This window comes from Chrysochloris asiatica, unplaced genomic scaffold, assembly GCF_000296735.1.
Source record: "Chrysochloris asiatica unplaced genomic scaffold, ChrAsi1.0 scaffold00068, whole genome shotgun sequence".
Classification (NCBI taxonomy): domain Eukaryota; kingdom Metazoa; phylum Chordata; class Mammalia; order Afrosoricida; family Chrysochloridae; genus Chrysochloris; species Chrysochloris asiatica.
Genome location: NW_006408586.1, coordinates 4483094 through 4497179, shown reverse-complemented (window position 1 = coordinate 4497179; position 14086 = coordinate 4483094). Strand labels below are relative to the sequence as shown.

At 33.8% G+C, this 14086-nt stretch overlaps 1 protein-coding gene across 1 annotated transcript in view; it reads right to left on the bottom strand.

The window, feature by feature from the left end:
* Positions 1–399: 399 nt before the first annotated feature.
* CADM2 (cell adhesion molecule 2) overlaps positions 400–14086 on the bottom strand; it is a 535372-nt gene continuing 521685 nt past the window's right edge. Inside the window, exons 9-10 of the mRNA XM_006864647.1 lie at positions 1364–1489; positions 400–571 (exon numbers count right to left, since the gene is read on the bottom strand). Coding sequence (XP_006864709.1) covers positions 453–571; positions 1364–1489 — 245 coding nt within the window. The 3' untranslated portion in view covers positions 400–452. The remainder of the gene's footprint in view (positions 572–1363; positions 1490–14086) is intronic.

Sequence of the window (14086 nt, the reverse complement as noted above, 5' to 3'; positions counted from 1 at the left end):
AGCATATTAGATCTTTACCTAATCTTGTTTCTTGTCAAAGTTGTCCAATGACAAATTGATAAACTTTATGATTTAAAGGGAAAAAAAATAGGAAAGAAAAACAAAACAAAACAAAAAACCCATCATTTTTTTTTTCAATGTATAGAAACAATTCAAAATTATGATCCAAGGAGATGATTAACATTGTTAAGGCTGTATATTCAAGCACTGTATGTTAAAAGAGCAATGGTGTGAAATTTAGGCAGTAAGAAATGTCCTGCAGTATGGATGGTACGGTAATTAAAGAATGATGCTTTGACAGCTGATTGTTGGTATACCCTGGCTACTGATAGCAGTACAGTATGGACGTTAATAAAGGTAGCAGAAGATGGTAGAAATGAATTCTGAAAGATGATAGCCAGTTTTCTCCAGCAGCCAGCCTGATAAGTAAAACTCAGAATCTTGGCCTGCATTTAAATGAAATACTCTTTTTTCTCTTCAGCATTCACTTGGCTGCCTTCAGCATTGATAATGGCTGTATCGGCATCCGGTGCATCTTCAGCTCCTTTAGCTTCATTTGTTAAATATGTTCCTGTAGATATTGTAAGAAAGACATGTTAGATCTGTGAGATTACTACAACAAGCACATTAAAACTGCAATATTTAGGAAGGCATTTATGCCTGATTTTCTTATATTTTGAAGAACATTTTAAGGCATAAAAAATTACAAAGTGCATCCTTCCAAAATTGCACACTTTCAATTTTCAGATATGTGTTGTACGTTTAGTGGTGGCCAAGTTAACTAGAGGTAAGAATCAAACTGAAATGAGTAATAAGTAATTTTGATTTGTTTAATGGTGAATATTGACCACGTGATCCATACCACTGTAGCAATCAGTGTCCTTTGTTAGAATGGTGATAATGATTGCTGAGGATTTGTCGTCATACATTACAGTAACTTCATTTAAAAGTGGATTATATCAATAGTTTGCTACCTGGCATATTTAAATACATCGCACAGTTTCCACACTAATATGGCCACATGTGCGACTATAAACCTCCAAATAAAACAATGATAAAGTGCTTAATGCAGAAGGGACAGATGTTTTACAGTTAGATTTCAGTTCTACAGATAAATGACAAACTCGCTTGTCATGTTTCATAGTCAGCTGCTCACTCTGTGACCAAATCCACTGAATAGAATTATTTTGCTTAGGTCACTCCAACTTTACAACAAAATTAAAATATCAAGAACTCCCTGAAATGTAGAATTTAGATAAATTTCCCTCTTTTGCACACACATGCAATTATAGTGTTTCTTGATGCAACAAAAGTTGAGACACTGTTGCTGCTAATATTAGGTTTTTCATTAAATATAACCTACCTTTATGTCTTGCCAAGTATCGACCAAGCAGGAATATAGAACACAGTGTAACAAATACAACTACAGCCACTATTCCTCCTATAAGAGCATGGTCAGGGCCGGTTTGGCCAGCCAGAGCATTGGGATCTAGAAAATACAGAAATATTGTTCTAGTTAGTGTTCCATGTAGTCACAAAGTATGTACCTGCATTATAATGAGTTATTTTGAAAATTATAACAGAAATACAATTACATTAATATGTATTATGCTGTATATTTTACCAAATATTTATTGTATGCCTTTAACTTAAAGGATACCTGGAAACATAACATTTGACACCTCAGTGACTACAGCGATGGAGCTTAAATGTCAAAGGAAAGATTGTATAAATATATATATATATATATGCATGTGATTTTATATAACAATTTGTTTTTCCTGCCCTTTAACCTCAGACCATCATCATCATCATAATACTAGTAATGTCAGCACAAGTGCTCCTTTGGCACTACAATTTTATTAAAAACCTAATTGGCTCTTAATCTATTTGTCAGATTCATGTGAAACAACACTCAAAATTTTGTTGAAGACATTTGCCAGTTATAATTTACTTCTTCCCTTTCTCAGTTTTTAAAATTTGTCTTAAATTTTAACAACATGAGGTTGTCTGACAAGCACAACTACATAATTTAAAATAAATAAATAAAATTGAGTTATGGGAAAGGCAGGAACTAAAGATAACAATTTAGGATTTGAAAGTATATAAATATTATATCAAGCAATGGAAATGGATGGAATTCCCAAGAGAGTGCGTATAGACAGTGAAGAAGACAATTGAGAATTGATCCTTAAGAAATTGTCATGTTTAAAGCCAAAACACTGGAAACAATTTCAGCAAATCACACTGAAAAGGAGAGAACGAACAGTGAAGCAGGAATAGAGCCTAGTGAATACACTACAGTATATACAGAATTTATACGTATGGGGAGGGTTGCTAATGGTTATTGAATGTTGTTCATATGGAAAAAAAGATTTTGACTCAATATTGACTATTAAGTGGTTTTTAGCTTCTAGTTCTAGAGGAAGTAGCTGGAAAAAGACATATATATTATAAATTCGTATTTTGCCTTTAGTAACATATTGTATGAAAGAGGAGTGTTCAGTATAGGATGGCTGATTTCTAAGCACCTATTAAAATTTGAATAGTCAAGAGTTTGGAAATTTATTTATGCAAAACACATGCTAAGAGAGAAAACAAGCAATACCTTGTACAAAAAAAATCATTAAGGCTCTGTCTTAAGGCAAAGATCAAATTGAAAGTTCTGTCTGCTTTCTCTTCCAAATTCATTGGATTTACATAGCCTCATTGTAGTTGTTAAAAAATTTAAGAGAGATTAAATGAATGAAGAAATGAAAAAATAAATTATATATGACAATTATGTCTTCAAAAAAACTTGGAGTGTTTTTACACATTAATCTGAAAATTGATGAGTCAATAGAGTTTTTAATAAAATTGTAGTGGCAAAGGAGCACCTGTCTAGACGTTAAAAAAAAAAAAAAAAAATTTGTTTGAAACCTGAAATAATAACCAGATTGCTAAATCCAGTAAAAGTAAAATGTAGGCTGTAAAAACTGAGTTAGTTTCATGAAAAGCATATTCCCCAAAACCCATTGAAACAGTGAGAAACATTTCCAAGTGACAGAAATTGCATGCAAAATTCTGAATTCACAAATTGTTTATACCCATTCATAAACTACTTGCTTCTCACTTTATGACTTTGGTAAAGTTTCTTTACATTTTTATGTTTATATTATGTAAGAAAATACTCCCCACATTTCCATAGAGTATGACTATTAACTTTAAACTCTTCAGAGGGTAGAACTTGAAATCACAAAAGAAAAGTACAGAGGAGTATCAGAGTTTCTTCTGGGAATTATGATTTTAGTTAAAGTAGAGGGACCACTAATGCCAGCTGGCATGATTTCATAATTGCTATGGATTAATGCCTACTCTGCATTTTCCATTGTTTCTTTATTTCCAAAGAGGAGAGTTTTTTGTATTTCACCTGTCTTTGATCTATGACTCTGTATTGAGTACGGGATCCTTAGACTCATTAATAACTTGTCTTTTTGGCTCATTTGTCCCTGGACTAATACATGTAGATCTGATAAAGAAGAGCCTGCATATATAAAGACCCTGGACATTGAGTTGGACACATTGACTTTTGATATCTCTGGTTGGCTCTTTGGAGAATGTTGTGGATCAAATTTTGTTCCCTCAAAATATGCATTGTAAATTCTAAAATGAGTCTATTTAATTTAATGGATTTGGAAGGGAAAGCAGAATTCTCAATCTGTAGGATTTCCATGAAGTGGCTGGTGGTTTGAAGTGCCAATCTTGCAGTTAGCAGTCCAGAGCTTATCCTACAGTGCCACACAGGTGATTTTCAGACCTGAAAATTTAAAAAGTGGTAGCCACTAGAATAAATGAAGCTCTGGTTCACTGAATCATAACCTGGAGCAAAAGTCCATGGAACAATACCTGCATTGAGGAAAAAAAAAAAATCTTTACGTATTTTTTGTAAAAAATCAAGCTTTACGAGGTTAATATATTCAGTAGCCAATATGACTTTAATAGTCTATTACAGATTTCTGTCATATGTGTGTTTTTGTTGTTGTTGTTGTTTTAAATAATGTTATTGGCAGTAATTTCAAGATATGGAGCAAAAAAATCTTAATCTCATCAGTTTAAAATCCAAATCATTAGACACTGGTCACATTTGCTAAATATCTCTCACAATTAAGCACAATTTTCATTTACCACTTGTTGGTGTTGTATTAGGTGCTACCGAATCAGTTCCTACTTATAGAAACCTTATGCACAACAGAATGAAACACTGCCTAGACCTGTGCCAACCTCACAATTGTTGCTGTGTTTGAGAAAATTGTTGCTACCACTGTGCTATTCCTTTTTTTTTTTTTTTTCATTTACCCTCTACTTTTCCAAGTATGATTTAATTGTTCAAGGACTGGTCCTTCCTCCTGACTACATGTCCAATGTATGAAAGACTAGCCATTCTTCCTTCTAAGAAACATTCTGGCTGTACTTCCTCCATTCAAAATGATTTATTTCTTCTGAAAGTCCATAGTACTTAAATTATTTTTTCTTCAACACCACAATTTAAATACATCAATTATTTTATTGTCTTCATTATTCATTGTCCAACATTCATATGTATATGAGGCAACTGAAGATACCATGGTTTGGGTCAGGTGTACCTTGGTCCTCAAAGTAGCATCTTTGCTTTTAAAAAATTTAAACAGGACTTTTGCAGCAGATTTGCCAAATGCAGCATATATCCTCTGATCTCCACACTATTGCTTTGATGAATGTTGATTTTGGATGCAAGCAAAATGAAGCCTTTGATGAATTCAATCCTTTTTCTGCTTAAAATCAAGCTATTTTTTACTGGTCCAGTTGTGAGGTTTTTAATTTTCTTTACATTCATAATGAAAGCTGTAGTCTTAGCTCTTCATCAAGTACTTCAAGTCCCCTTTGCTTCCAGTGAATAAGGTTGTGTGATCTACATATCACAGGTTGTTAATGAGTCGTCATCTAGTCCTGATGCCATGTTCTTCTTCATATAATTCAGTTTCTCAGATTATTTGTTTAGCATAAACTTGAATAAATATGGTAGAAGGATAAAACCCTGGTACACACATTTCATGATGTTAAATCATTCAGTATCCTCTCATTCTGTTCCAGTGATGCGTCTTCATCTAGTACAGATGCACTAACATTTTCTGCAATACCCTTTCTTTACAATGTTTCCCATATCTTTCTAGGATCCACAAAAGTGAATCCCTTTGCATAGCCAATAAAGATTAATTAAACATATTTCTGATATTCTCTGCTTTTAGACAAGATTCATTTGTCATCAACATTGATATCCCTCATCGTACACCCCCTTCTGAATCTGGCTTGAATTTGTATCAGCTTTCCCCTGATATACTGCTGCACCTGTTTTTTAATAATCTTCAACAAAATTTTACTTGCATGTGACATTAATGATATTGTTAAATAATTTCTGCATTATGTCACCTTTCTTTGGAACGGGCACAAATATGGATTTCTTCTAATTGTTTTGCCTGGTAGTTGTCTTCTAAATTTCTTGGCATAGATTAGTGAGTGCCTCCAGTGCTGCATCAGTTTGTTGACATCTCTGTTTCTATTCCATCAATTCATTGTAGCCTTCCTTTTCACCAATGTCTTCAGTGCAGCTTGGACTTCTTCCTTCAATACCATCTGTTCTTGATTTTGAAATGGTTGAACATTGACCAATGATTTTTGGTATGGTGGCTCTGTGTATTCCTTACCTCTTTTGAAACTTTCTACATCATTCAATATTTACTCATGATATTGATGTTGTTATGTGTCCTGGATTCAGTTCCAAATCATAGCGACCCTGTACAGGGTTTCTGGGGCTATAAATCTTTATGGGAGCAGAAAGCCTCATCTTTCTCTCATGGAACAGCTGGTAGTTTCGAACTGCTGACCGTGAGATTAGCAGCCTGATTCATAAACACTGTGCTACCAGAGTTCCTTATTTTACCCACAACCCAATGTTTGACTTTTTTTCTTCAGTTCTTTCAGCTTAAGACATGCTAAGGATGTTTTCCTTATTAGTTTTCTAAATTCAGGTCTTTGTACATTTCATTATAATACTTTAATTTGTCTTTCTGAGCTGCTCTTTGAAATTTCTGTTCAACGCTTTTATTTCTGCATTCCTTCATTAGCTATTGTGTTAGCCTCTATATGCTTAAAAGCAGGTTTCAGAGCCTCGTTTGAAATCAATTTTTCCATTATGTTTCTTCCATGCTTTTTTAATGACCTTTTGTTTTCTTCATGTATGATGTTCTTGATACCACCACACAACTCTTCTGATCTTTAGTAAGTAGCGTCTAATGCACTAATGGTCTCTAAATTCAGGTTGGATATATTCAAAGTGATACTTTGACTCTCATAGACTTGTTTTAAAATTCTTTAACTTCAACATGAGCTTGCATAGCAGCAAATGATGTTCTTTTTAACAGTCAACCCTTGCCCTTATTTTGACTGATTACTGAGCCTCTCCATTGTCTCTCCTCATGTTGTTGTTGTTGTTAAGTGCCATTGAGTAGGTTCTGACACATAGTGACCCTGTATAGGGTTTCCAAGATGTGCTACAACTGCCAACCTTGTGGTTCAAACCAACTTTGCTGTCCAGTGTATTAATCCACAGTGCCACACAAGGACATCTCTCTCTTTATATATGTAGTCAATTTGATACCTCTGTACTTCATCTGGTGAACACCACATGTATATGTCATGTTTTTTGTCATTGAAAAAAGGTAACTGTAATATGGCAACCACTTGTTCATTTCATTTCACTAATACCTAGGATATTAATCTTTATGCATTTCATTTCATTCTTGACAACTTGCAGTGTTCATTATCAATGGATGTTTGCAGTTGTGCTTCATCAGCAAATAAAGATCTTCAAAACTTTGCTCAGGTCACATCATCAAGGTCAGCTCTAGTTTGCGGAGGCAGCTCTTCTTCCCCAGTCATATTTAAAGCACCTTCCAACCTGAGGGACTCATCTCTGACATTGTATCAAATAATGTTTCACTGCTTTTCATAAGGTTTTCAGTGGCTAACCATGCAAAAGCGATGGATCTTTCCTTCCTTGTCTAGCTTTGCCTGGAAGATCTGTGGAACCCTGTTTACAATGGGTGACCTTTCTTAAAATATTAGTGGAATAGCTTTCAGCATCACAGCAGCATATAATCCACCACAGTATGATAAACTGACAGATGAGTGAATTTCTAACAGTTTTGGAAGCTAGAAGTCCTAATTTAGAGTGTCAGCTTTATAGGAAGCCTTTTCTCTTTCTCTTCTGATTCTAGGAAGTTCTCAGAGCAGACAGTCTCATACTGGCTCTTCTTTCTTGGTTATAATCTGTTCTTATGATCTCTGTTCCCATGTTTAATCCCTTTTTTTTTTCTCTCAATAGAGAGATTGATTCAAGATACAACCTAATTCTGTAGATTGCATCCTGACTTATTAGTGTAATTTTACCCTCATTAACATCATACAGGTGAGGGTTGATACTCATAGAATAATTGTATGAGTTCACAAAATGGAGGATAATTACATAATTCTTAGAATCATGACCCAGCCAAGTTCACACATATTTTTGTGGGCTACAATTCAATCCATTAAACATATCATAAAATAGGGTTTGTATATTTTGTGTATTTCTATATTGTTGTTAGGTGCCACCGAGTTGGTACTGACTCATAGCGACCGTAGGCACAGCAGAACAAAACTCTGACTAATCCTGGGCCAACCTCACTATTGTTGCCACACTTGAGCCCATTGATGTTGCCAGTTTGCCAATCCACCTCACTGGAGTTCTTCCTCTTTTTCTCTGACCTCCCACCTTATCAAACATGATATCCTTCTCCAGTGACTGGTTCCTCCTGACAACATGCACAAAGTATGAGAGATGAAGTTTGGACATCCTGGTCTCCAAGGAGCACTCTGGCTACACTTCTTCCAACAAAGATCTGTTGTTTCTTTTGGCAGCCCACGGCACTTTCAATATTCTCTTCCAATACCATAACTCAAAAGCATTAATTCTTCTATGGTCTTCCTTATTCACTGTCCAGCTTTTGCATGCATATGATGTTATTGAAAATACCATGGCTTGGGTCAGGTGCATCTTAGTCTTCTAGCTGACATCTTTGCTCTTCAACTCTTTAAAAAGATCTTGTGCAGCAGATTTGCTTAATGCAATACGTCATTTGATTTCTTGACTGCTGCATCCATGAGTATTGATAGTTGATCCAAGAAGAATGAAGTCCTTGACAACTTCAATCTTTTCTCCATTTATAATAATGTTGTTTATTGGTCCAGTAGGGAGGATTTTTATTTTCTTTCCATTGAGATGCAATCCATACTGAAGGCTGCGCTCTTTGATCTTCATCAGTAAATATTTTAAGTCTTCTTTACTTTCAGCAAGCAAGGTTGTATCATCTGCATATAACAGGTTGTCAATGAGTCTTCCTTTAATCTTGATGCCAAGTTTTTCTTCATATAACCCAGTTTCTTGGATTGCTCAGCAGATAGGTTGAATAAGTGTGGTGAAAGAGTACAACACTTTTTCATACCTTTCTTAATTTTAAACCACTCAGTGTTCCCATGTTCTGTTCGAACAACTACCTCTTAGTCCATGTACAGATTCCTCATGAGCACAATTAAATGTTCCGGAATACTCATACTTCACAATGTTGTCCATAGCTTGTCATGATCCACACAATCAAAAGTCTTTGTGTCATCAATAAAGCCCAGGTAAACATCTTTCTGATATTCTCTGCTTTCAGCCAAGTCCATCAAACATCCAATGATATCCCTCATTTCATGGCCTCTTTTGAATCTGGCTTGAACCTCTGGAAGTTCTCCGTCAATGTATGCTTGTAGCCATTTCTGTATTAAGTTTAGTAAAACTAAACTCACATGGGATATCAAAGATATTGACCAATGATTTCTGCATTCCGTTGGATCACCTCTCTTTGGAATGGGCACAAATATGGAAGAAGTTAGTAGAATTCTTCTATTTCATACTCACTGCCTTTAGTGGTTGGTGTGTAAATTTGACTAACAGTGGTATTAACTAGTCTTCCCTGTAGGTGCATGGATATTGTCCTATTACAGACAGTGTTGTACCTCATGACTGATCTGGATACGTTCTATTTGACAATTAATGCAACACCATTCCTCTTCAAATTTGTCATTCCTGGCATAGTAAACCATGTGGTTGTCAGATTCAAAATAACCAATACCAGTTCATTTTATCTCACTGATACCTAAGATATTGATGTTTATGCATTCCATTTCATTTTTAATTATAGTCTATATAACCAATCTGTCTGCCTAATCCTACACTAGTAGTATTGTTTTAGAAATCCATTTACGCATTGTATAAAGTCTCAGTTTAGTTCAAAATATTTTATAAGAAGAAAATATATAATATGATATAGCCTATTACTATACTAGATATGTACCACTCATCTGTCAGTTTGTTGTACTGTAGTGGCTTTTGAGCTGCTGTGAGCCTGGAAGCTATGCCACAAGTATTTCAAATACTAGCAGAGTCACCCATGGTGGACAGGTTTCAGATGAGCTTCTAAACAATGCTAGACTAGGAAGAAGGAGTGACATTTTTAGTCAAAGGGAACCCTATGAATAGCAGACAAACACTGTCAGATACAGTGTCAACAAATAAAGTGGCAGCATGAGTGGGCTCAAGCATGGCAATAATTGTGCGGTTGGCCCAGGATCGGGCAGTGTTTCATTCTGTTGTGCTTAGGGTCACTATGAGTCAGTGGCACCTAACAACAACAACATACTAGATATATTTTGTTTCATATAGGGCATTTTGCAAGAAAATTCCATGATTTGCTCCATTATTTGAATATTTACTATTTTTAGTTCTGAAGTGTTTTATTTGGTTATTTTCAATATGAACTAAGCACTGGACTACTATCAGTAAGGTTGGTGGTTCAACCATACTAGCTACTCTTTGTAAACCCTAAATAGGGTTGCTATGAGTTAGAAACGGTTTAATGGTTAACAACAGAAACAGCACTATGTCTGTTAGTTTTATTTTTTTATTTAAAATATTTCAATATTCATGGTTCAAATACCTTAAAATGCTGTTATTTCCCCATTATATCTTACATCTTATTTCCATCTTTCTTTTCTTTAGTTTCATGCATTTTCATTTCTTTTGGATTTTGTTTTCTGAATTTTGTTTCTTATATTTAAGTTTATTATTTACAGTTATTCTAACATTAGAAAATCAAATTTATTCAATCTTCCTACTAGTTTCACTGGTGTTGTGTTCTCTTACAATTTTATTGCTAATATTGATGTCTGTAATTTTATTTTCTTTTTCTGACTATACCAATTAATACTTTTGAACAGTAACAGAAATTATAATAGTATCATGATTCTGATGATACCATAATTGCAATTAAAAGCTGTATGGATTAGCCACAATCCTAATTTTAAAAATGCTTGGTCATTTTTATGATAGTCAGTTTGATTATTAATATAAATATAGATAGCTGATTTCACCTGTTTTTATCCATCCAATATTTTACATTAAATGCAATCGGCCCTTACAGATATGGAGCATGCATCTTATCTATTTAAGAAAGTGCTTTTTTAATAAAAGTATCCTTGAATCTTGAATTATTTTGTTGTGAATAAGCACTCAACTGTCTAAAACATTGCTGTTTTTTTTTTTTTTGTTTTTTTTTTTACATTTTTGACGTAAGATTTCAGAACATCTTGTCTAAGTGTTTTGTTTGTTTTGTCTTCTACCCCAGAATAAATCTGAATTTGTCTAAGATTTTCTTTTTATTCTTTTTTAAGTAGCATGTAGGATCATTCCTTCATAAATCCTTAGTCTTCCCCTCATTATGTTGTGCTATTTTACCTGGTGTTTGTCTCTACTCAGAATTTTGCTATATCTGTAAAGATACTTTATTATTAATATTAGGTTTGGTTCATATGATTTTAGTTTATATATGCTACTCTACATTTGATTAAAAACTATTCTTAGTATTTTCTTCCTTGGAACGTCAACTTAGCACTTGTAGGCATTCCATGTATTCCTGGTGTGATGTTGTAGGATTAGTACTGAGCTGCGAACTAAAAGATCATAAGTTCAAATCCACCAGCTGTTTCTTGGAGACCCTATACAGGGTTGCTATGAGTTGGAGCCAACTCAAAGGCACTTAACAAAAATCCATTACATATTTATGCTGTATATATGTCATTTCCTCTTTCCAATTTTTATGAAAATGTCCTACATTTAATCCAGTTATACTCATAGTTCCCATGCTATGTTCTGCTTTGCTGATTTATTTCTTTCTATTTAATCAAAGTTTTTAATTTCTTCTTCTAAAAATACTGTGTTAATCATTGTTATTTGATTTATCTACACTATTTAGCCAAGTCCATTCTTATTTATTTAACATTTAAATCACTTAATTTTATTAAAAATAAAAGTAGTATCTTTCAAATATGTTCTTAATTTCACTTAAAAATTTATTAATACAACTGGGAAATTATTTTTCCTTGGCATATATACATTATTTTCTTTGTTGCAACCAATTTTCATTGCAATTTGAATGGACTAATGTTATTTCTTTTTTTCTACTTGTACAATTATTAAAGATATTGCTAAGATGTTTTGAAGAGGAGTTCTTTGTTTTAAAATAACAAAAGATTGAAGATGTCAAGGACATCATTCTTCTTGGACCAACTGTCAACACTCATGGAAGCAGCAGTAAAGAAATCAAGTGATAGATAGCATTAGGCAAGTCTGCTGCACAAGACCTTTTTAAAGTGTTGAAGAGCAGAGATTTCAGCTTGAGGACTAAGGTGTACCTCACCCAAGCCATGGTATTTTCAGTAACCTCATATGCATGCGAAAGCTGGACAGTGAATAAGGAAGACCGTAGAAGCATTGATGCTTTTGAGTTTTGGTGCTGGAGAATATTGATAGTGCCATGGGCTGCAAAAGAACCAACAGATCTGTGTTGGAAGAAGTGCAGTCAGAGTTCTCCTTGGAGGCCAGGATAGCCAAACTTCTTCTCTCATACTTAGGACATATTGTCAGGAGGGCCCAGTCACTGGAGAAGGATTTCATGTTTGGTAAGGTGGAAGATCAGAGGAAAAGAGGAAGATCTCCAGCAAGATGGATTGGCAAAGTGGCAGCATCAATGGGCTTAAGCATGGCAAAAATTGTGAGGTTGGCCCAAGACTGGACAGTGTTTCATTCTGTTCTGCATAGGGTCGCTATGTGTCAGTACCGACTCGATGGCACCTAGAACAACAAAATTCTTGCTCAATTTTAATGTGTCAGATAATCCTAATTCAGGTCACTAAATCACAACTACAGAAACTGACATATGGATTCTATAACATTCTAGAAATGGTTTGAGATGCAGATAATTACTGGTGACAAATTTCTATTGTCATATTTCATTTATATTTCAACTATAATTTGTGCTCTTGCAATATAATTTTATATTATATGGTCTGCTCTTTTTTCCCCTTCACTTTACTTTTCTCTTCTTTCTTTTAAAAATGTTTTGGATATGTTAAGTCAATTGGTATGTTATAATTTATATTAGATCAATTTGTATTTGTTACATTCATCATATTATTATTCAGATAAACACATCATGTTTCCTTAATGACAATCTTTACAAGTATTAGCTCTTAATTTGATAGCGTTATCTGGTTAACACTGAAGTAAGTAAATTCCAGTTATTTTGGCAATGTGTTAGTAGATTTCCTTGCTTAAATCAGCACAAAACACAAAGAGCATTGTAAAATTAATTTTTTCTGAGTGCAACATGTTTTCGTTGCAGTTGATTTCAATAAGGGATTCAAAAGAAAATTATGTCACATAACAATGTTTAGAGTCACTTACTTCTAATATTTAGAATAGTAAAAATAAAAGTATAGTTTTATTTATAAAATTACATATAGAATATTTATGAGGGAGGTAAGTTAAATATAAATGGTATGATTTACTTCCCCCCAAATCTTTCATAGTATCTAATAAGTGCATTTAAATTAAACAGAAATAAAAATGCAATGATTCTGTAAGAGAAGCACTGGACCCCAGACCTCAGGCCTAAAGTAATTTTAAATTTTATGATCATTACTTGAAAATGTAGTAGGTTAATACAATCTTACTTTATTTCAGTTACTGTTTAATAAGAAGATTGTCATTGTATAACAACCCAGTCATTGTTATTACATGCTGTTGAGTCAGTTCCAACTCATAGGGACCCAGCATAGGCTTTCTGAGGAATTACCTGTGAGTTTGAACTGCTGACCTTATAATTCCAACTGACCTAGCACTCCTGCACTTACCCTACATTGCCACACTGGAACCCAGTAGTAGAAATAAAAAACAACAATGTGTTATATTAGGATTTCTAGTGTGGTGCTGTAGGATAAACACTAGACTGAAAAGTTGTTTTGAACTACAATGTTGGCAGTTCAAATTTACCTGTTCCTCCTTGGAAACCATATACAGGATCGCTGTGGGTTGGAACCAACTAGACAGCACTTAACAACAACAAGGCAAGAAGTATAAAATCTTATATAAAAAATAATCTTCAACTTCCTATAGTACAGAAATATAAATGCAAGAATTTCTCATGTGTTAAGAATGTATTTAGTATAAACACTTTATCAATAAGACTTTCAGTTTTAACCAGTAAAAATAGAGGGCACAAAGTAAAAAAAATAATAATAATCATTATAAGGAGGAGAACAACACTAGGAAGATATGCTCACTATGGGATGGTCATCCACTCAAGATCAAAAAGCCAACATTTACCAAAGGAAAAAGGAAGTAGGATGGAATGCAAATAAGAATCACTGAGAGTAAGTGGGAAACTTGCTACTTGGAGAGGATTGCAATCATGGAGATGAAAAAAAGTGTATGATTTGATGAATGTAAAATCTATATCTGCTCTGTAAAACTTCATTCAATTCACACAAAAAGTTTTTAAAAATCAGTTTTAAATATTTAAAATTTAGCTTCTATGATCATAAAAATAGTCTCTAGTTGTATATTAAAATACATTTTCAAAGTCAAATTTGA